Below are 22,426 nucleotides of genomic sequence, written 5' to 3' on the forward strand. Positions count from 1 at the left end.
GCTAGAGTCATCACGACTCCACGAGTCTTCAGTTAAGCTAAGATGCAAGAGCATGGAAGATGAGAAGAAGCAGGACTACTCAGAAGCCCTGGGAAAAATTTGCAAACCTTCACCAAGAAATCAAATGCATGCTGCTTATCAGAAGTTAACGTTTATCTTAGCATCCAAGGAATCTCAATGAAGCTGCTTTGATTTCGGGTTTGATATGATAGCGTTTCAGTCAGTGTAGTCGGCATTGTGATGATGTATTCATTCAGCATAATTCTGAAGGGCTTTCTCACAGACACATCATGAAATACTAGGGTGACAACAAAAAATGTACTTGGTTGTTTAATTTCACACTTGATTGGTGAGCAGGCACTCCAGAGACGCAACGATTTGTAAACAAGCTATTAAAAAGTCAATTTTCCACAATAAATAGCCTGTAAGATACGCCACACGATACATTGTGCTTTCTGAAGCAGTATCGTATGGCTTAAAAAGTTTGCGAAAGGCTGTTCTGCAAAAAGATAAGATCATTCAGATTCTTCCCTTCCCGCCGTCCTTGTATTCCACTCTGGCATGTCAAGCCAGATCATAAAAGTATCTGGTATAGCAAAGGTATTATGTCAGCAGATAAGATCTAAAACAGAGCTGGTGATCTTAAATCATCCAAAGAAGACGACCTCACAAATGCACTTGTACTGGAAACAAGACTATCTTGGGACACGGATGCGCTCTAAAAGAAGAACGCGGCCGGAGTGAGGAAGACACCATAAAGCTGAGGAGCTGAAAACTCAAAATAATACATCGGATGCTCTGCTAAGAAAGCCGTGTAATGCCTCACAAAACCTTGCATGATCTGTTTATAGTGTTATTCTTAGTGCGCCTAAATGTCGGAATTCGTCAACGCGGCTTAACGTTACCGCTTGTTCATTCGTACGAGTTAATTGTGACTCTTATTCAGGCGGACAAGCTTGGAAACTGAAAGGTGGCACACTTTGTGGTTATTTTTTTCTTCTGAATATAATTCTAACTTTGAAACTTCCCAGAAATTTGCAAATGTAATGCTAAATGCTAACATTTATAACCAAAGAAGTTTCTGATAGGTCTGACTTTACATATTGTCAACACACAGAATTTCCAAAAATACTCCATTGTCAAGCAATATACAGAAGCACTGTCAATGTCAAGGTAAGCATAGCTGTAGTGCTAGCATTGATTATCATTAGCTTACCATGTTACTAGTGATTAGCCGCTCATAGTGCTGTTTGTGTTGTGCCTCATACACAAATCCGCAACACTAATTGAAGTGCTGCCTTCACCATGTGAAAATAATTTAATATTTAAAGGCGTTCACTGGTGGTGATTTTGTGTGTGCCATTCATTTTGTGTGTGCCACTCATTTTCAGTCTGGATACAGAGGGTTAAATTCGGCCAGGAGGGAGTCTCAGGCTCTCCAGAGGTTTCCAACACCGCAAGAAGTCACTAAAGTTTGACAAATGGGTGTAAAATCACAATTAAAGCAGTCAAGCCCAAAATATACAAACAAATATTTTGCCAAAAGGGTACTCCCATTAAAAAGTTAATTGCTGGGTTTTCTCGTGATAATGAGCAACATTGTCCTTTCGACATCTAATACTTTTTGGTCCTCAATCGAACAGAACAAAGAGCCTTGTCAGAACCTTGACAAACTAGTTCTACCGTCCTGTGCGTGCATCATCAATTACTGTTGAAATGGCGCAAACAGGCACAAAAAGGCCTCAGGATGAATAAAAGTCTCCTCACCTCTTTGTCAGGATGCTTCTGTTTGAGCTCCTTGAGAATCTTGGCCATGTCTCTGCGGGTCTCCTCCTCGTCCAAGTCCTTCTCGTCAATATCCAAACCCAGCGGGCCATCCAGGAAGTCCACGCCGTGAGAGTTGAGCATTTTGCCGTCCATCTCGATGTCCACCTTGAGACGGAGGAGGCGAGCCGTTAGCTCCCACGTGGCAGCTCCCACGTGGCAGGGCAACCAGCATTACAAAATTGTGCTCATTGGACATGTTTGATTTTTAAAAGGGACACAAGAGTCAGGCAGGTCATTTGTAGATTAAGGAGGAAATGTTTAAATGTGTAACTTGTAAAGATAAGTAAAAAATATTTTCATTATAAAATAATTCTTCTCATGTACTAATTTAATTTTCATAGGAATGTAATTATAAATAATTGGCCAATTATTTAATAAAATGTATATAATTTGTGCGCAAAATGTAAAAAAGTATAACCTTGTTTTATTATTATTAAGAGTTAGAGAATTTAAATTAACTACCCATTCAGAGTACAGCATACAATTTAATAATAAACTAACTTATGTAATAAATAAATAAAATGTTGAATATATATCAAATATTTTCATAATAGTATGATAATACTTAAATAATTTAAAAAATGATTGTTTTAATTGTACTATTAGTAATTATTTAATTATAAGCATTACCCAATTGTTTATCCAAATACATTTAAAAATTGTTCAAATGTTGGTAAAATAGACTTTTAATATTACTTCATTAGATTTTTAATAATAAAATAATTGTCATGTTTTAATTTGATTATTTAGTAGGCCGGAATACAAAATTTGGCAGACCCTCTGTGGCCTGTGGGCCTTTGCCCACTCCTGATTTACATGAACACACACACGTACACACACAAACATTATTTATTCATGAAGACCACATCCCACTTATTGTCTTTGAGTGAGGTCGTCCTACAGCTGTTGAACTCGAATCTTTTTTAGTTGATGTGATGCAGATGCAAATTCAGCTCACTTTTAAAGTTGAATTGTGTTTAACGTGCTAAAAATCTCAAAACCAGTGCTACTGGTTTCCACGCACGTAACTGCCAGCAGATAATTTTATCAGGCAGAAACAAGTCCATCATCTGATTTTTATTTCATTTTGTAGCCGTCTGGGCTCTTGAGGTTGTACAGGCGTTGATTGAAAATGACTTTTCCTTTGGCACTTGAGGCAAATTGTCAATTTAACACTGTAGGAATTTGCATATGATCACCCTCCAAGGCTGCGGGTTGGTTTCACGCCCTTGTGTTTGTACTACAACACTATTATGAGCCTAGCCTTAAAGAAATAAAGAAAACTCTTTGAATGAAAACTGCATTCTTGTTTTGATGAAAACAGCTTATTGACTTTTTTTATATGAACTTCCATGAAAGAGAAACCCCCATTTTTAAACCACAAAACAACATAATGACCCTGCTTTCACGAGCAACATTCCCTTCAAATTGAATATTTGCTGACAAATATGTGCAACACAAAAAAAATTTAAGTCCCTATTTTACTGCCTTAATGGTCAGCATTTTTCTTCATTCAGGAATGGAAGATGACGTTGACCTGGCAATTAGACGCCTTAAAGGGACAGTGTGTAAAAGTAACGTAATTAGTGATTACTAGACCTACGATTATATCACCACTAGATGGTGCTAAGTATTACATAATATCCCTATAAGGTCATATTTGAACGGTAAACTTTTACACTGCCTTAAAAGTCAACATTTTGCGGGGTAAAAAGGTCAAACGGGTAGTTTCAGGAGCCGGAACAGGGATATGTCCCTTTTACAGCACCTTAAAAGTTTCCATTTTCTCGCCATTCTGGAATGGGGAAAGTAAAGCGACCTGGCTATTATCCACCTTCAGTTAGTTTCAGAACAACAACAGAGTGTCACGGTGGGGTGGAGGACCCGAATGCAGGGAGGCAGGAGAACCACGGCAGGGAAGCATGTACTACTAAACATAATTTATTTTAACAAAAACACTACCAGGGGTACTGGGTGAACAAAACCAATAAAGATCTGAAAAGACCAAAAATCTAAGTAACAACAAAACACCAGTGGTGACAGCGACAATGATCCAACCCAGACAGAGGGGAGACAGGAGACTATATACACACCCAAACACACACTAACGACTCAACAAGACACACCTGGGGCAAGACTCAAGTGGCTGAAGGCACGGATTGGTTGACACGAGGAAGGGCAGGATTACACTCAACAAGACCAAGGGAGACACACAACCAAAAACAGAAACCAAACATGACAGTACCCCTCCCTCAAGGAACGGATCCCAGACGTCCCAAACAAAAGTCAAACATGGCAGTGAGGCCAGGAAGAGGGCACAGGCATAGAGTCCAGGGGCTGCAGCGGCACAGGCGTAGAGGCCAGGGGCTGCAGCGGCACAGGCGAAGAGGCCAGGGGCTGCAGCGGCACAGGCGAAGAGGCCAGGGGCTGCAGCGGCACAGGCGAAGAGGCCAGGGGCTGCAGCGGCACAGGCGAAGAGGCCAGGGGCTGCAGCGGCATGACGTGCGCCGCCGGAACAGGAACTAGTGGCGGGCGCAGCACGTGCGCCGCCGGAACGGGAACTGGTGGGGGCGCAGCACGTGCGCCGCCGGAACGGGAACTGGTGGCGGGCGCAGCACGTGCGCCGCCGGAAACTGGAACTGGTGGCGGGCGCAGCACGTGCGCCGCCGGAACGGGAACTGGTGGCGGGCGCAGCACGTACGCCGCCGGAAACTGGAACTGGTGGCGGGCGCAGCACGTGCGCCGCCGGAAACGGTAACTGGTGGCGGGCGCAGCACGTGCGCCGCCAGAACGGGAACTGGTGGCGGGCGCAGCACGTGCGCCGCCGGAACGGGAACTGGTGGCGGGTGCAGCACGTGCGCCTCCGGGAACTGGAACTGGTGGCGGGCGCAGCACGTGCGCCGCCGGAAACTGGAACTGGTGGCGGGCGCAGCACGTGCGCCGCCGGAAACTGGAACTGGTACCTGCCTCTTGCTCTGCAAGGTCCATTTTTGGTTGGATCATTCTGTCACGGTTGTGGAGTGAAGGACCCAAATGCAGGGAGGCAGGAGAACCACGGCAGGGATGCATGTTATACTGAAAACTATTTATTTAACAAAAAACACTAACAGGTGTACTGGGTGAACAAAACCAACAAAGATCTGAAAAGACCAAAAATCAAAGTAACAACAAAACACCAGTGGTGACAGCGACAATGATCCAACCCAGACAGAGGGAGACAGGAGACTATATACACACAAACACACACTAACGACACAACAAGACACACCTGGGGCAAGACACAAGTGGCTGAAGGCACGGATTGGTTGACACGAGGAAGGGCAGGATTACACTCAACAAGACCAAGGGAGACACACAACCAAAAACAGAAACCAAACATGACACAGAGGTATGTCGCTTTTGAAAATGCCCTAAAACGTAGTCCTTTTTTTTTTGTCGACCTGGCAATCTTCCGTCAGTAGTAGTATCAGAGGCAACGAAAGTAATTCCGCAAATCTGGAATAAGAGTGTGAAGTTTAACACCCTCATGTCACATGTAATTATCTGATTGCCAGATGCCGTATTGCAGTGGCAAAGCACACAATGTTGCATCAATATCACCACAAGTTAAATGGCATCTCGGCGCACAAGTACATCTTGGAGGTTCAATAACATATTTGCTAGAAGGGTTCAGAATACGTCGGAAGCTACCAATTTGGTAACCCTAAATTTAAATGTCGGAAGGTGGAAATATTGTGAGTCGACTTCAACCTTCTATCAACAGGAAAGTCAACCGTGAAAAGTCGTCTTACATGGCCAGTCAGAGGGTTTCAAATAAGTCAGAAACGGGCAAACTAGCAGGTCTACTCTATCCTCTCATCTAGTATCGGAGCCATCTTACGTGGCGAATGTGAAAGGAGCATATGCTTCTTCTTGTCTTTCCTGCCTTTTATGGTTTTCCTTTTGTTTACAGTTTCCCATGTGTAACGTCATTTTTAATGGAAGCAAGTGGGTTGAAATGTGACATCTGTGACAAACATTACTGATAGAAAAGACGACCCAACTAAAGGTTGCCTGGAGATGATGAAGACAATGCTGACCAGTAAAATAAAGCAGAGCTAGACTTTCAAGATAAGCCTCTGAAGTCCATATGTGTAAGAGAAGCTTTGAAGATGATGGCGAGTGCCGAGTATACCTTAGATGGAAGCGGCCGGTCGCCCTCGGTCTCGATGATCATGCCACGCTGCTTGCCCGTCCTGTAGCGCTTGTACACGTACTTATAGAAGAGCAGGCGACGGTCGGCCACCCAGGCAAACATCACGCAGATGGGGAAGAAGAAGAAAGTGAGCATGGCTTCCCACACCTGCACGACGCCGGGCGAGATGACTGACAGGATCAGGTAAAGCCAAATATAAGCAAAGATGCTCCAGGAGGCGGTGACGAAGAACACCCGCAAGTGCTTGACCTTCCTGGTCTCGCCGTCAGGCACCACCCACACGCAAATCCCGATGATGACGAACATGTTGAAGGCGGCCGAGCCCACGATGGTGGAGGGGCCCAGGGTGCCGGCGTCAAATCCGTGGCCAACCACCTCGATGACGGACAGCAGGATCTCTGGAGCCGAGGAGCCCAGAGCCATGAGGGTGAGGTTGGACACGGTCTCATTCCAGATGCGCACTGTGGTGGTGCTGGTCTCTCCATTGGGTTTCTTGATTGTGATCTCCTTCTCCTGGGAAGTGATCACCTCGATAGACGCCATGAAGCGATCGGCGATGATGGATACGCCCAGGAACATGTACGCGAGAGCTACAAAGTACACAGTCGCCCGGGCCACTTTGTCACCAAACGATGGGTTCATGGGTTCCCATACGGGCAGCATGACGCCAGGTGTGCATTCTTCCGCCTTGCTGCACTCCGTCTTATTGGTGGAAACCGCCGACACTGAACTGCCCAAGCTCGGCTCGGGAAGAGCGCCAGCTAGCAAAGGCTGAAGCCTGACTAGCAGAACGAGGGCGATGACTGACAGCCTCAGGGCCATGTTGACGTCCGAATCAGAGACGTGAGGGGACGATTGATGAGGATGTTGGACCTTTAGGAAAGGACACAGAAGAAACAAGACTTTGTTAATACTTTGCAAGAATGAAAAATTACAAGGATTGAATACTTATTTAGGGTCTAACCATAACCCTAAAACTGAACGTCAAACGCCGAGCCTAACCACCTAACACTTATTCCCAGCCCTAATCCTAACTGCAACCTATAACACTTAGTATCTAAACCTAACACAAACTCCTACGTGAACGCTAATTTCAAACACCCAACATCTATGCTAACCCTAACATCCAAGACAAACCCTAATCTAACTCTAACACCTTACCTTAACAGCCTAACCCTAACAAAAAAAAAAAAAAACAGCCAAACACCTAACCCGTAACACAAAGACCTAACCTAGGCTAAGCTAAACCCAAACACATAGCATCTGATCTAACCCTAACAGAAACTCTTACCTGAACACAAAAACATTTATAGCCTCTTACTGTATTTAAAGGGCAAGTCAACCCCACAAAAATTCTTGACAATAATATGTTATACCTGACCTCACCAGTCTAAACATGACATTTTGATTATTACGTTTGTCTAATATGTGTTAAGCAGCCAAATCCAGCTATTTTTATCTATCTCAGCTTCAGAAAACAAGTGAGCTGTGATTGGTCGTTGCTCGAGCCCTGAGCAACATTGATGTCATCTTCAGTCGACAGCAATTGACAAAATGGATGCCCACTGAGATGGACAAAAACAGCTGGATTTTTCTTCATAATTCATATTACACAAATGTAATATTAATAAGAATGTCATGTTTAGACTAGTGAGGTCACATAAAACATATTATTGTCTAGAAACGTTTAAGGTTGACTTCCACTTTAAAGAAATGTATATCAAGTGTTGATTGTAAGTAACTGCACTTTTCCTCAGTTATCATTTTTGTAACTGTATCATTTCCCTTAAATGGGTTTCTTCTGGCTTCTATTTAGCGGTTATAGGAAGACCTGTTGCATTAAAATGATTATGAACAGAGCGACATACAATTCAATTAATTTATTCATAAAACAGCCTTGAATATACGTACAAAGTAGTTGTGTTTTTGAGTTTGATGTATATTTGTTTAGCTTCCTCTAGATGCAGGCTCTTCCTCTTCAATATTAATGTGGTTATTATACTGAAGTTCATTGGGAGGCAGAAGCACAAGTTTAAACATCAAAAGGTATCTTGCAAGTGTTTGCATTGCTTTAAGGGCAGGAAGTTCAAACAACTCTACCAAAGATAAACTTGCATTTCCAACATTCAACAATATGCTTTTTCCGCACTCAGCCCACTCCAAAGTCAGCAGGACGTCTGTCCCGCGTTCCCTGATAACCGTCTCTGGCTGGCTTGTGGTAACAAGGTTTGCCGAGTAAATGAGGTTACAGCGTAAACATGTTTGGCCGACGGTGATGCTGGGTTCTAAATTGTGTTTTCAATCTGGCTGGCAAGATAACAAACCCTACCGTACAAGTCAGGAATTTACAAGCGCTAAGCAAACATCCACTGTTTACACCACGGTGGATTGGTGGTAACATGTGGCACGGGAGACTGTTCTTACTTTCAAATCACAATTTTTAGGCAGAGGAATAACAATCAAGTGGACATACCCATTGTATTTATTTTTTTTAAACAATATGGTTGAGACCCTCTTTAAAGCATACCCGTTGAAATACTTAATAGTCAACGGTTAGATTTCAGATGGCGCATGTAAACAAGGGGTGGGAATCATTGACTGTCTCATGATTCGATTCAATACCAATTTTTGGGTCTGTGATTCGATTCCCATTCAAATTTTGATTCTGAACAATTCTTGATTCAAAAAGATTTGTTTTACTTGTTTTACTATTTTCGGCTTCAATTCATAGATGTGCATAGAATCGTCATGATCTACTCTAGCCTGACTCACTAACGCTAATTTGTACGCTACTCGCGGCACTTTTATCACTCAGAAGAACGGCTATTCATACAAAAGGCTTCAGGAATATCAGGAGTAGCATCTTAACATTACTCACCGGCATATGCTCTTCCTACACTAGTACACTGCAAAAAAACAACTTTTATTGGCATTACTTGATCGTGACTTCTGTTCTCTAATGTGGCTACAACTTAACAGTGTATCAGAATGCACGGAACCACACTGCCCCTAAGCGGCCTAATCGTGTACAACATGAACAAACAAAGGCAAGCCAGTAGAAAAATATTTAAATAAAATCGATTTTGGGACATTTAAAATCGATTCTGAATCATACTAAATGAGAATCGCGATTCTTATGAGAATTGATATTTTGGCACACCCCTAATGTAGACAAACATCCACCGCCGTGAATGATTTAACATTGACGACCATCTGCACCAATTGTGTTCTGAGCAGATTGGGTTGGAAAATCACATATAAGACACCCCACGCCAGACGATAATCACTCGTGAAAATCTTCAGAGACATCTGATACTCTGCTCAAAGTTGGCCCAATTTTCAATACAAGAAGAATTCCCAACGTGCCTTCCAAGTGAGTGCTTAGGTGTCCACTTGTGAAAGGAATGAGACATATAGCAATGAGTGACAGTATATCACTTGAGGAGTCCATCCCTGACAGAACAAAATTTGGTCATTTTCAACCCTAATAATTATGTTTAAAGCTCAGCGGTGTGCCACTAAAGCAGCCAATTGCTCTTCAGCTCTTTGCTTCGTGGAGGGAAAGAAAAGAAAAAAAGAATAGTCCCTTAAGTGAAGAAAAGGAATGGAAAAATCCCAAAATGGCTGAATTATTTATCATCTCAAATGCCACACAAAACCTGGTGTGACCGCACACGTCGAGGAGCTGCTGCCGGATCAAGACGGGAAAACATCGCTTTAAGGGAGCTTGCGGGATTGACGCTTCATTAAATGGACGACCTACGCATCATATGGGCATATCCAACAAACAATGAGATTAATGCATGTATTTATGAAAATAAGCTCTTGGCGAGTTAAAGGGTTGCTAGTATGGATTGGCACAACTAGACTGATGAATTAGGCGGAATTAGGATTATTTGCACTGTGAAAACATTGCACAATTATGCACTGATTACAGCTAAAATGTTGGAAGACTGTGTTCAAAACCAAGGGACTATTGTCGATCATGTGGCAGCAAATAAAGCAAGAAAGTGCTGATGCAGTCATTGATATTTGGTTGTTTATTTTTTGCCGCGCTACAATGTAACCGTTAATTATACCGCAAATGAAAGACGCCCTCTGTGTCGGGCTTTGTTGTTAATCGCGTCCTTAAAAGATTTAAAAACATGTCTGTGCAAATTATCTTGTTAGAGAACTAGAGATCTGCAAGTCCACATGATTTGTATGACTTGCATTTAACAGATGTAGCTAAAGAATTTACCGCTAAGCTTTGTTTAGCGTTATTTTTCTCATAGGACAAAGGAAATAATCCCTCCAAGTGTGGCCATCATCAAACATCAACAAAAATCTTGTTTCCTAGCCGTAGCTGGCCTCATTTTATTTCTTGAGACAGCAACCCAGATGAGAGTGAATCAACAAGGCCAAGTACTGCGCTCCATTTTGCCAGACATGATTAATCAACAGTCTTAACGATCACTGAATCGATTATTATGCTCATCCCTCTTTCTCAGCCCAAATTCAATTACAAAACCTTCATGTTGAGCCAATACATATCTCTCATCCATGATCACACTGTGTCTCTTTTGTTTCCGCCGCGCAATAACGAGCATGGTATTGAGCGCCAGGCAGAGTGAGATGTTAAAAATAAATAAAAAATAATCCCACCAAACTATAACTCATCACAGGGAAAATGTCGTAATTGCAGCTAACTGTGGTCATCCGTTATCAGCCATTACTACCTCTGTAACTATGGCAATTAAACAATAAGCGAATTCTTGTTATAGCTGTCTTTGTGAGTGTCTGCACTTCATCTCAGTCACTCATAATGGAAATAAATGACAATTGTTGATGCCCAGTTGATTGTAAAAGTCCACCACACGTTTCTATTTGTCATACTTAAAATTAAATCAACAAGCCGTGTTTACACCTTTTCAACAAATCCTTATAGAACAAAAAAGCGACATACTTTTGGAAGGACATTAGATCTTAATATGGAGCCTCTTTTTTTCATTTTAAGCACCACTTTTATTATTTGCATATTGTAAACCAATTTTTTAGCATACCATAACATCAATTATTAGCACTTGAGATGATGTTGAAGATGAGTCCCTAACAGAGCAAAAAGCTAATAAATTACAAGCTTCCAATCGATAAACAAAGGGAATAAAAGTGTGCATTAGCAGGTCGCAGTATCAAGTGCGCGAGTGGGTAACGCCGGAGAGCTATGGCCCGCTGAACGCTAGCAGCTGCATTGATTTCTAATTGAAATATCACGTTCCATAATATCCCCTCGTGAGCCGCCATCAAAAAGGCTGGGCTGGCGTTCAAAAGGGAACTCAGTAGGAAAAAATAAGCTCATGCAGAAAAAGAGCCAAACATGAGGTGCATGCTTGCCTCGCTACGCTTCTGAGGTTCTCAAGTTTGACACGGTGGCCTCAAAATTTGCCACAATGCCACAATTTAAAAGTTGAGATTTGAAATCAGATACAACTGGACCCGAATTTGAGTCTGTCAAAAAACGTATTTGGTTACTTTAAATCTAAAGACATATTAGTGAAGAAATATGATAGTTATGAATATGCAATGTTTTTATCACTATTAACAGTATATCGACGTTATGGAAATTGCTGCATGTTAGAGTTAGGGGGGGGGGGGGTTGGGGATCACCTTAGGCAGTTAGTCAAGACGCAAACATGTCATTACAAACTTAAAAGTTAGCCAACAGAACCTTTCTTCCTTCAGGCAGCCACAACAATAACAAAACAACCCATTGAGTTATGAAGAAACCAAAAACCATGCGCCGCATCCTGGCCAGCTGTTCCCCGCTCTGCCCCCATACTGTCATCCTCCCCTGACTTCTGCATAGCGGCACCCCGGAGGAGCGCAGCTAAGTGACGGCAAAAAAAAAAAAAAAAGGATGGACGAGACAAACATATTACGTGTGATGAATCAGTCCTTTCTTGGGGGGGTCATCAGAATGAAGCGGATACAGCCAAGCGAATTCTACTTGCAGACAGAAAATTAAACATTGGAAGCCGAGGCACGAGAAATATTTGGCAGGATTCAAAATGAAAGTAAACAGCAAGGAAAGACTAATACAATTAAAACAAAGATCAATGTAGCAGAGTAGGATACATTCGAAAAACAAGATTAATGGTGCGTATCATGAGAACAATGTTCGTCTTTATCTCTGCCTTTATGTCCATTCAAGAGAGGACAACAGTAGGGTATTTCATTTTGGAAATCCAAAAGGGGCACCCGTGGTGTCTTATTTCATGACAAGAACATTTGTCAGCTCGCTGTTTGGGCTTTACGCACGCCTGCGGTTACATCCGTCATTAATCATCTTTTCTTTTATAGCCGCCGCTTCCGAAAACGATCACAGAACGGTCAGCAACTAGGAGGGTAAACACATGCTAAAAATAGAGGACAGACATCAATGTAACCATTAATCGGTTCAAGGTCCAGTCATAGCTGCAAAGGTTGTTCTGTAATACCCCACTGACATACCTGAACTTTTTTTTTGGGCCCTGATTGGATGACGGCCCGTTGCGTTTGAGAACTTTACAAGATGGAGATGGAGTCCTTACATTCTTATTCCTGACTTGAAAGTTGAAAGTAGATCATTGTCTAGTCACAATTAGTGCACTTTTCTTCTATTTTACCCTTGATGCATGACTTTTACAGTTTCAGGAATATCTCTTTAGACCTGGAAACTCTTTGCCAATTTTTGACCGGGTTAGTTCGTTTTGGAACTGATAAAACTATTACGTTAGAGTCCAATACGCACCGGAGTTTCAATTTGGGGACATTCCTGTACCTTTGAAATGTAGAATAGGTACAAATACTTAACTTCAAGTCTAATAAATAGTAAAGAAAATGTGAGTTCTACTTCAGCACCATTTCTGACTGTGCTCATTTGTTTTGGACCTACTGCACCACAAGGTACTGCACATGAGTGTAGATACAGTGAGTGTATATTCCTGGATCTGAAAAAGATGACACTACTTAACTTGGAATTAGAGCTGTCAAAATTAATCGATTAATCGACAAGTAATAGTAAACAATTTTATTATTGAGTAATCTTTTGGAGCAATTTTATAATTCAAAATTGCCCAAATCCTCTGATTTCAGCATATCAAAAGTAATTGTTCACTGATTTCTGTAGTCCTACCATGAAAGAAAATTGATTATTTCCTATGTTTAATCAAAATAAGACATTTGTAAACATCTGTTTTTACTTTGAAAAACAATGACTAAACCAGTAACATAGTACAACTTTAATCCTCCTTTTTTAATCACTATACGAATACGAAGTACAAAAAAACCCACCAATCACTCGTTAGTAAACAGTAAGCAGAGGAAAAAATTATTCTTTAATACACTAATGCAAAATTAAAAATAATCCGATTAGTCAGTTAATCGATTAAATAATCCATAGATTAATCGATTATTTAAAAAAAGTTTGATAGACAGCCTGACTTGGAGTCCAGTAATTTTTCCAAAGAGTATTCCAGTAGATTGTACCTCAAAGGACCAAAATGGATACCATTCTTATCACAATTTCTGATGTGTTTTAGTTAATTTTGGTCAGGTTACAAGGGTACAAACCCTTTCTTTGGAGTTCAATAAGTACCGTACATTAGTTTAGGCACACTTTGTGAAGACTCTTGTATCTTTTGTTTGAAAATTAGTCCAAAAAGTGTTACTGTAGATTACCTTTCGGTACAAAACTGGATGAACTTCCATTTACTGGATTTGTTATTTTAGACCTGAAGCAGAGGTACAAGCCATTACTATCGAGTCTATTGGGTACAGTGCATGAGTGTAAAGAATTTGAATGTGAAAATGTGCCAGTACTCAAATTGGAGTCCAATAAATAGCCCTCAGTACATCAGTTTAGATTGTATTACCTTGAGAGACACCATTGGTCGCCCTTCTCTGCACCCATTTCTGACTGTGTTCATTCGTTTTGGTACAAAGTTATACACCATTACCATGGAGTCTTATAATAAACATGATAAGATACATGAGTGTAGATTGTATGTTGAAGGACAAAAATTGACACAAAAACCCGATTGTACAACTATTTCTGACAGTGTAGCGCTTTGTTTTATGCATGAAAATAGTGTAATGATGCACATTGTTGCATTTGAGTCACATGTTAATCACAGTTTGTGAGGAAGCTAATTCCATCAACACGCCATACATTTGCCAGGCTATTGCTCTAGCGTGCTAATTCCTCACATGTAAGTTTGTTTGGATCCATCCCTTATTTAGCCGCAAACATGCATGGCCGTAGTGTGTGCGTAGAACTACATCATCGACCGGCTTAAAGGGAAACGGGAGGATAATTGCACATACAGATGTCAAATGATGAATGTCTTTGATTATTTGCACATGTATGTTATCGTGGTGCAAAAGCCTGATAAATAAGAGTCGCTTGAAACATGAATATTCAGTCTTAATGACAATGTGCATGCGTCATGCGAAAGCTGCAACATACTCCCCATGGGTTGTGGTACACCGTTATTCATTCCCACAACAAAGATTGTCTAAGAAGATTAAAATGCAAGCATAAAAAACAAAAATGATAGCGTTTTGGATTCTGACCGCAGCTATGCGGGACAACAGTGGCTGTGTTAGTCAGAAGAACCGGTATACTGGATTCTGTGTGTTTACACTGAACATCTCTTTTTGTTGCGTGAACTATATGAACTCATTCACTCCCAACCATTCACTGAAGCAACCCCCTTCGCTCCCGGCTGTTTTACCGGATTTTGACTGATTTTGCAAGGCGCATATTTATATCTGTTTCTGTTTTGCAGCAATTAGCATTTGAATATAGCTAAGTTTCATCACTATTGACAAATCTGTTTAAAACAGTGGGGGAAAGAGCTTTTTGCAACATGGCCCTGGCTGATCTCTTATACTCTGCTGCCACCTGCTGGCCATTTTTTGTAATAACTATTATTGCTTTCATGTCAGAAGCTGTATCAAAGCCTTTTGTATACTATAGCATAATTTCTTCTTTTTTTTAAATTAAATGTATGAATGGGAGCATGGTGATATTTAAAGTAGAACGTATTTGTACGTTTTTTGGATGAAATTAGTTTAAAAACACCGAATCACGACTATGAGAAGTAAAAGTAACAAACTTTTTAGCCCAAACCATCTACTGCTTCTATGGGGCGCTGCACCAATTGCCCCTTTTGATCAAATTACCAGTTGTGGCACAGTCTGAAGTTCAAAAGCATGAAATGTAGAGTCATTGGACCATTGCTCCAAATTCGAATTAAAACAAATACTTGTACCCGAATTAAGGTCCATACGCTTGTTTCTATGAAGGGTTCATAGGGCTCAATCAAAACTGCCCCACTGGCCAATAACAATAATGCATACATGGGAATCAGCCTGTAAGAAAATGTTTTCGCAATTCAATTATTTGTCTCTAAGAAGTAAAAATGACTACGAGTACAGGTGGCGCTGCCCCTCATATAGACATCAAATCACCATTGTTCTTTTTGAGCCTCAATTTAAAGTTTAAATTACACTCTTAAAACATGAAGTCATCAGACCAATGTTCCACATATGAATGAAATTCAGATTAAGACAATTTGTGCGCCAATCAGGGCCAATCCATTTGTCCATAGAGCTCAGCCACAAGGGCCCCTCGGGTCAATGAAAAATGGCATAGGCTACTCGGGAAATATTGTGGGACCAAGCAAGAAATTGAGTAGTACAAGTATCAGTAATATTCAATGAAGCACTACGGCTCTCACGGAGCACTGCCCCTATTGTCATAGAATCATCATTGATTTTGTTGAAACACAAGTAAAAAATTGCAAAGCTCTTTTAAACATGGGCTCGATGGGGGAAAATATTCCCCCAATCAGGACCCATTTACTTGTTACTAGACAGAGTTCATGGGGCTGAATCGTACCTGCTCCATAGGCCACTGAAAAATGGCTGGGCGCCATCTACTGGTTCGTAAATACAGTACCGACATCCAATCAGCAAGTACTGTGGAACTTCAGTTTAGGAATAATGATTTTTGGACAATTCAATTTGTGCACAAAATTTTCCAAGAAAATTTTAATCAGTTCTTGCACTATTTTCAGTTTGCAAGTTGTCTTTTTAACACATACTTGCGAGATACCTTGTGGGGTAGGTATTGTGCAATGGAATAGCTATTCTTAAAAGAATAAAATATTTTAAACCAAATGTTCTTTACTGGTTCTCATGGGGCAGTACTCCACTTGCCCCACAGTATTAACTGACATTGAATCACCATTGTTCTTGTTCACAGGGATTAAAGTTCAAAACAATCATTGGAACAATGTTTCAAATCCATATAAAGCTTGATGAAATCAAACAGTTTGCTCATTGAACTGTTTGTGCCACCATCAGGACCAATCCATTTGTTGCTCGGGTTTCAAACAGTTTGAAATGCTCGACCATAACTGTTCCATGGGACAAAAAACATGTCCAGACAACTTGGGGAAAATTTTTGAGAAAAATGCACATATTTCATAATTGAATTACAACTCTTAGAAATTTTTAATTTTAACCCTGGTGGCATCAACTAGTTCATGGGATCTTCGTTGTTCCTGTTGAAAACCAATGTAAAGTTCAAAGGACATCTTCAAACAAGGAGTCATCTGACCAATGTTCTACATGCCAATGCAATTCAGATTAAAACAAGATTATTTCATTGCTCCTTTTCAACTGTTTTAATATATTTTCCAGACTTTCCTTTCAAAAATCAGTTAGTCATCTTCCGGCCTACACGGAAGCCAACAAGTCTTCCCGGCGTCTCGCTTAGCCGCTTCATTTGTTTCCATTTTTAGCTATGAGTTCACACTGATCGGCGATGATGAACGACCAACGCATTCAATCGCCGCATCGATTTCAGCTACACAGGTGCTAGTACTGTATTCCTCCTGCAGGGTGGATAAGTACCTGTCAGCCAATTTTCTCTACAGTCAAGTATTTTCCATATCAGATAATACAATATTTATTTGAGAAAGTCACTTAATCTGTGAAACAAATCTTCACTGTTTCACTTATTTTCCCGGCTTAATCAGTTATCCATTGACACCTGCAATCTCTGACCTTTTTTTCTGTGTTTACTGTAAACAACGGGGTCCTCTTAAAACACCTTTATGCACTGCATGGTGGAGGCGCTCAAAGCTGTTCTGTGTTGAAGCAAACACGCTCACATTTGTCATTTGCAGCATCTCACTCTATCATAATCATTTTAGCAGCCTATACGCTAACCATTAGAGGATATTTATGACTGGGGGGGCTTAATTGTGATAACCTCACTCGTTTTTGGCATCATGCATGTACATTGAAGACTGCAGTTTATTCTCATCTGGATGCAGCCATTTCAAGATGATTAATTTATAGAGGGGTGACATTTTGTATTTACTTTGTTTGAGTTAAATCTGCTCTGCAGTCTAATTCCATAATAGACAGACATCAAGCTTGGGGTGAAGCCAGGCGGGAAAACGCCTGGAAAGTCTTCCGGTGATGGGTCCGCATCCTAGTAGTAGGAGTGAATCTCATAAATGTACCTTTTTTCCTAAAGAGAAGGGATTCATTTAGTATTTTTAAATGAAAAAAAATCACTCAAATGTAATTGAGTGCATCGGTCCATTCACATTTAGAGTGAGGGTCTAATTTAGAGCCCAACTTGCACGGTAAAAGTCTATTTAAAAAAGGGGGTGAGAGGGGCGCAAGGACGTGCTCGGCGTGGTAATTTTCACTCGTGCACAAAGGAAGCGAATGAAAAGCCGGTAGAAAAAAAGGACCCTGGAGCGTATTGAATGAGGTGTCGGGATACCGGCAGTGCACGAGCCCATTGGTGTGTGTGTGGGGTGGGGGGTGTATTGTCCTCCATGTGCTCCATTTCTGTTTCAAATCGGCCCGAAAAAAAAGAGTGTATGCAGGTAAAAGTTCCTACCTTCCGTGAGAGCTGTGATCCGAGAGGAGGTGATCCGAGTGGAGGTGAGCCGATTGGAGCTCCTCTTATAACCACCGAGGCGGCGGACGGAGGAGGGGATAGTGGTGGTGGTGGTGGAGGGGAGGCAGACCAGTCCGGATTCCCATGTACACGGGCACTTTTGTCTTCTTCTTGCTGCTGCTTCCTCGTTTGTTTGTTTGTTTGTTTGTTTATCTGTTGTTGGTGGCGGGAGTGTGGTCGGCGTGTTTCCATGGAGCGCCTCCGGAGCGACCTGAATGACCGCGGCGGAGCCTCATCAGCAGAGCCCGCATGTGTGGTTGGGTTGGGACCGGAGTGGAGAGAGGCTCGTCTTCCTCATTCTTCTTCCTACACTTACCCCCACCCTCTCTCTCTCTCTCTCTCTCTCTCTCTCTCTCTCTCTCTCTCTCTCTCTCTCTCTCTCTCTCTCTCTCTCTCTCTCTCTCTCTCTATCTGTGCGTAAGTGAAGTGAGCACTCCTTTTTTCCTTCACACGCCTTTTTTCTTCTTACTTTCCTGCAATGTCTTGATAACAGCTGAGGTTACATGTGTCTACATGACAATCGGGACATAGCACACCTGCTTGTGCCATTAGTCGGTATTAGAATGCTTTGTTGGCACTTAAGGTGCAAATTGTTGCAAGTTAATCATATGTAAGGAAAACTAGGGAGGGATATAGACTAGTAAAAACCTGATCAAAATTGCTACTTTATAAGAATTAAAGGATGCTATTCCACATGACATGTTAAAAATAAAAAGATGTAATGTGCATTCCAGACCAGCAGTTGGCGATGTGTTCCATATTTTGTTGTCAAAAGTATGCAGGTAGCATACCAAAATAACCACATGTGTAATGGCAAGAGTATATGTGCATGACAAAACAAGTAAAAACTGAAAATAAATGCAATGGGATGTCACGCAATGGAATGGCGCTAATGGATTGGTGAAACAATGGGGGGTGAGGGGTGGAATACAGAATACAAGTAGGCTATATTATGCTAATGACTTAAAACTGGGTGATGTACTACCTTTAAGAATCCAATATGAAAATACAATGTGATGTGCATGTCAGGCCAGTAGTTAGCAATGTGATCATTTTTGTTGTAAAAAAAGAAAAAAGAAAATAAAAACAAACAGTATTCAGTTGAAACCAACATAATCAACCTAGTGTTGTTTATGTAAACAACGATAACACTACAAATACAGGAAAATCGGAGTAGTAATGTGCTTGCCAGGCCATTAGTTGGCGATGTGATCATTTATGTTGTTAATTTAAAAAAAACAATGGATACCAACATAATCAACCCAGTGGTGTTAATGTAAAAAACTAAAGCTAAAAAACAATAATAACACTATGAATATAAGATAAATTAAGGTAGAAACTAAATAAAAACTACAAATAAAATAAAACAACTAAAAAATATATTGTAATGTGCATGCCAAGCCAGTAGTTGGCAATGTGATCCACCATTTTAGTTGGCAATGTGATCCACCATTTTAGTTGTCAAGTATCAGTGCTTGTTATTCATAGGCTGAATAACCTTAATGTTTCTTTTTCAAAATCTTACAATTTGAACTATTTTGGCATATTTCCAATAGTAAAAAAAAAAAGTGTGCGCTATACCAAAATAGCAAATGTAGTTTTAAAATCTTGGAGTTTGAATATTTATTTTTAGAATTTCTATTATTAATAATTTGTGAATAATACAAAATAACTAACCTGTATTGTCCGACGCTTAAGTAATAGCGCATTTACAGGCACCCATATTATGTGGTTAAAATACTACACTTTCAACTCTTTATTATTTGAATTTCTATTATCAAAAGCATGTGGTTGGTATGTTAATAACCACCATTTATCGCAGTGGATATGTTGCAGACTGACATGCAATACAGAGAGACCTTTTTTTTTTGTCAATAGCTTTGCAGTAAAGTGCAGTTATTTATACACCACATTGTTAAAAGTCTGCAAAATATAACAAAGTAACCCACCTTTTGACCTTAAAATACTACTTACACTATGTACAGTAACTTCGTTTTTGGAAAGCACTAGTTTGTCTTAACAAACATGTAACCAAAAAGTGTGGCGGTTTTGTGGGGGCTGGAATTGAATAGTGGCATGTAATTTAACTTCACGAGGGAACATTGATTTGCAATACAAATACACTGTATATAAGAGCTTGACAAGATAAATAAATGTTCGCTATCCAGTATACGCCAAACATCATCTTCACATTGATTTCAAGTGACCACAACATTCTCACATCAGCTTCAGTTACCATCAGTGGGTCCACGACGCCTTCAGGGATACCTCGAGATGCTAGCGCCTGCGTGATTATGGTAATAAGCTGCCATCGCCATTTCCAAATGGGCCCATTTGCGCTGGAGTCTGAACGCCATTGTGTGAAATATGGCGGAGATCTAGCGGAAGGACGAGAATTCAACACAAGCTAGCAATTACACACGCACCAGAAGACGGCATTTCGTTAATACCCGGAAGCGCACACACGTTAAAGTACTATTTTAATATCCAAATGTTGTCTCCAGAGAGAGAAGGGAAATGGTGTTTTGTTGTAAAACCTCTAGGAAAACAAAGTGGTGACAATTCCCTGAAAATGCACACCATTTTGCAACTTTGGAATGTCATTTTTGTGCAAATTGCTAGTGAATGCTGAAGAAAGAGAATTAAGAGAAATTTAGTAAATGTAGAATGTGAGTTGACAAACAAAAATGAATTATAGTCATGATATAATGAGAAACGCTCAAATCTGGTGCATTGTTTCTATTGAGAATTGCTGAAATCAAATGTTAACCGTAGTTATGGAAACATACAACAAAAAAGCATTGCCATTATACAATTCTCTTTTTTTCTCTCCCCCCTCGCCCCTTCTCCTTCCCAATTTCGCATGTCAATATCAACATGGAAAATATTTTTTACATTGCTCAAATTTCCCACATTTTTCAGAATTTTGTATTTTCCATGTTAAAATTTAAAAAATAATGCAGGAATTTTATTTTTTCCTTACATAATCTTTCCAGATTTATAAATTGATTTAAAACAGTCCAACTTCAAAGTGCTCGGCTCATATGTGACATATTGGATAGTATTTTTCACATACTGAAAATGTCCGCATTTTTCAGTGTTCAAAATAAACATAATCTTCAAATGAATGCACAGTTTGCAATTTTCCTTCCACATTTGTCAACAACTTAAACCAGAATGATGTGGGGATTTGAACAACATAAAAAAATAGTCCATTACAAGGCCTGAATTGAATGAACGATTTGAATTTGGAATAGTTTGTCACAATTGTAAATATTTCAGCATTAGTTTGTCAAATTTGTCTTGGAAGCTGTGAAATACTGAAAAAAGTGGAAATTTGGTGAATGTGAAAAAATATTCCACAGATGTGCTAAATAGAATGGCTTGAATTGGTTGAGAAATTTGGAAAGATTAGGCAGTAAGAACAATTGTGAAACATCTCCATTTATTTGAGGATTTTGTCATGGAAAATGTGAAATACTGAATGTGAAAAAAACTTTATAATATGCAACAAATTAAAATTTTTAAGAGAAAATTGAATGAGTAGAGAAATATGGAAGGAAGTGTTGCATTTGTGAATGTCTCCATTCATTATAGTGAAGTCATAGATAGTCTTCCCTCTTTGCACCCTCCCCCAGGGTAGATTATTTAAAGGGAGGCATTTGCCTGTTACCATAGCCTCAATGAGCCCTGTTTTTGTTAGCAATATACACATGCACTGAAAATTCATTCAGACATTCAGGATCTTGCCATAGATTCACCGGCTGCGGGTGAGTTCTGCCTTATGTCATCACGAATTTTGCACAGAGATGAGTAAATATTTTACCACATTTGCACTAGAACGTGCGCAAACACACGCACACACACGCACATGCACCCCCCCCCCCCCCCCCCCCACACACACACACGAGTTACGTAGAGTACGTCTGTCTGAGTAATGTGGCCAGTGGGGACACGTACAAACACAAAGCTGACTCACTTGGCATATATATCTTTCTATGACACTCCATTTTCTTTGTTTTTCTGTAGAGCGAGCCTGTTAAAGCAAACATGACAAAAAAAATCATCAGAGATTGTAGTCATCAGCTCCTCTCAGCAGTGCAGCAGTGTAGAGTTAGCATGTCCCTTTCAGACAGAACTCGCCAAAAAAATTAATTTCCTGTTTGTATTGAGCCGTTGCGGCTTCACCCATTCAGATAAACTAAAGTGATAAAATAAAGAGTGATAAACTTCACACACACAAATTTGCACTTGGCTTTAACCATCATCTCGCATCAGTAACTAAATGGAGCGTGAGCTGCTACCTCAGTCTTTATTAAGTGTATTTCTACACTTGCATTTGGTTAAACCACACAAATATCACATGAAGGCTGTTTCTTCTGAAATCTAATATAGCT

The 22,426-nt window shown here is 40.4% G+C and overlaps 1 protein-coding gene across 2 annotated transcripts in view; it reads right to left on the minus strand.

Annotated features, from left to right (window-relative positions):
* The window catches only part of slc8a1b (solute carrier family 8 member 1b), a 114,334-nt gene extending 96,019 nt beyond the window's left edge, over positions 1–18,315 (minus strand). For both annotated transcript variants that reach the window (XM_086093823.1, XM_086093824.1), the window contains exons 1-3: positions 17,970–18,315; positions 6,002–6,895; positions 1,768–1,932 (exon numbers count right to left, since the gene is read on the minus strand). In XM_086093823.1, coding sequence (XP_085949949.1) covers positions 1,768–1,932; positions 6,002–6,895; positions 17,970–18,221 — 1,311 coding nt within the window. In that variant the 5' untranslated portion in view covers positions 18,222–18,315. The remainder of the gene's footprint in view (positions 1–1,767; positions 1,933–6,001; positions 6,896–17,969) is intronic.
* Between the last annotated feature and the right edge of the window lie 4,111 nt (positions 18,316–22,426).

This window comes from Leptonotus elevatus, chromosome 13 (assembly GCF_054856555.1).
Source record: "Leptonotus elevatus isolate MCC_2025b chromosome 13, RoL_Lele_1.0, whole genome shotgun sequence".
NCBI lineage: Eukaryota > Metazoa > Chordata > Actinopteri > Syngnathiformes > Syngnathidae > Leptonotus > Leptonotus elevatus.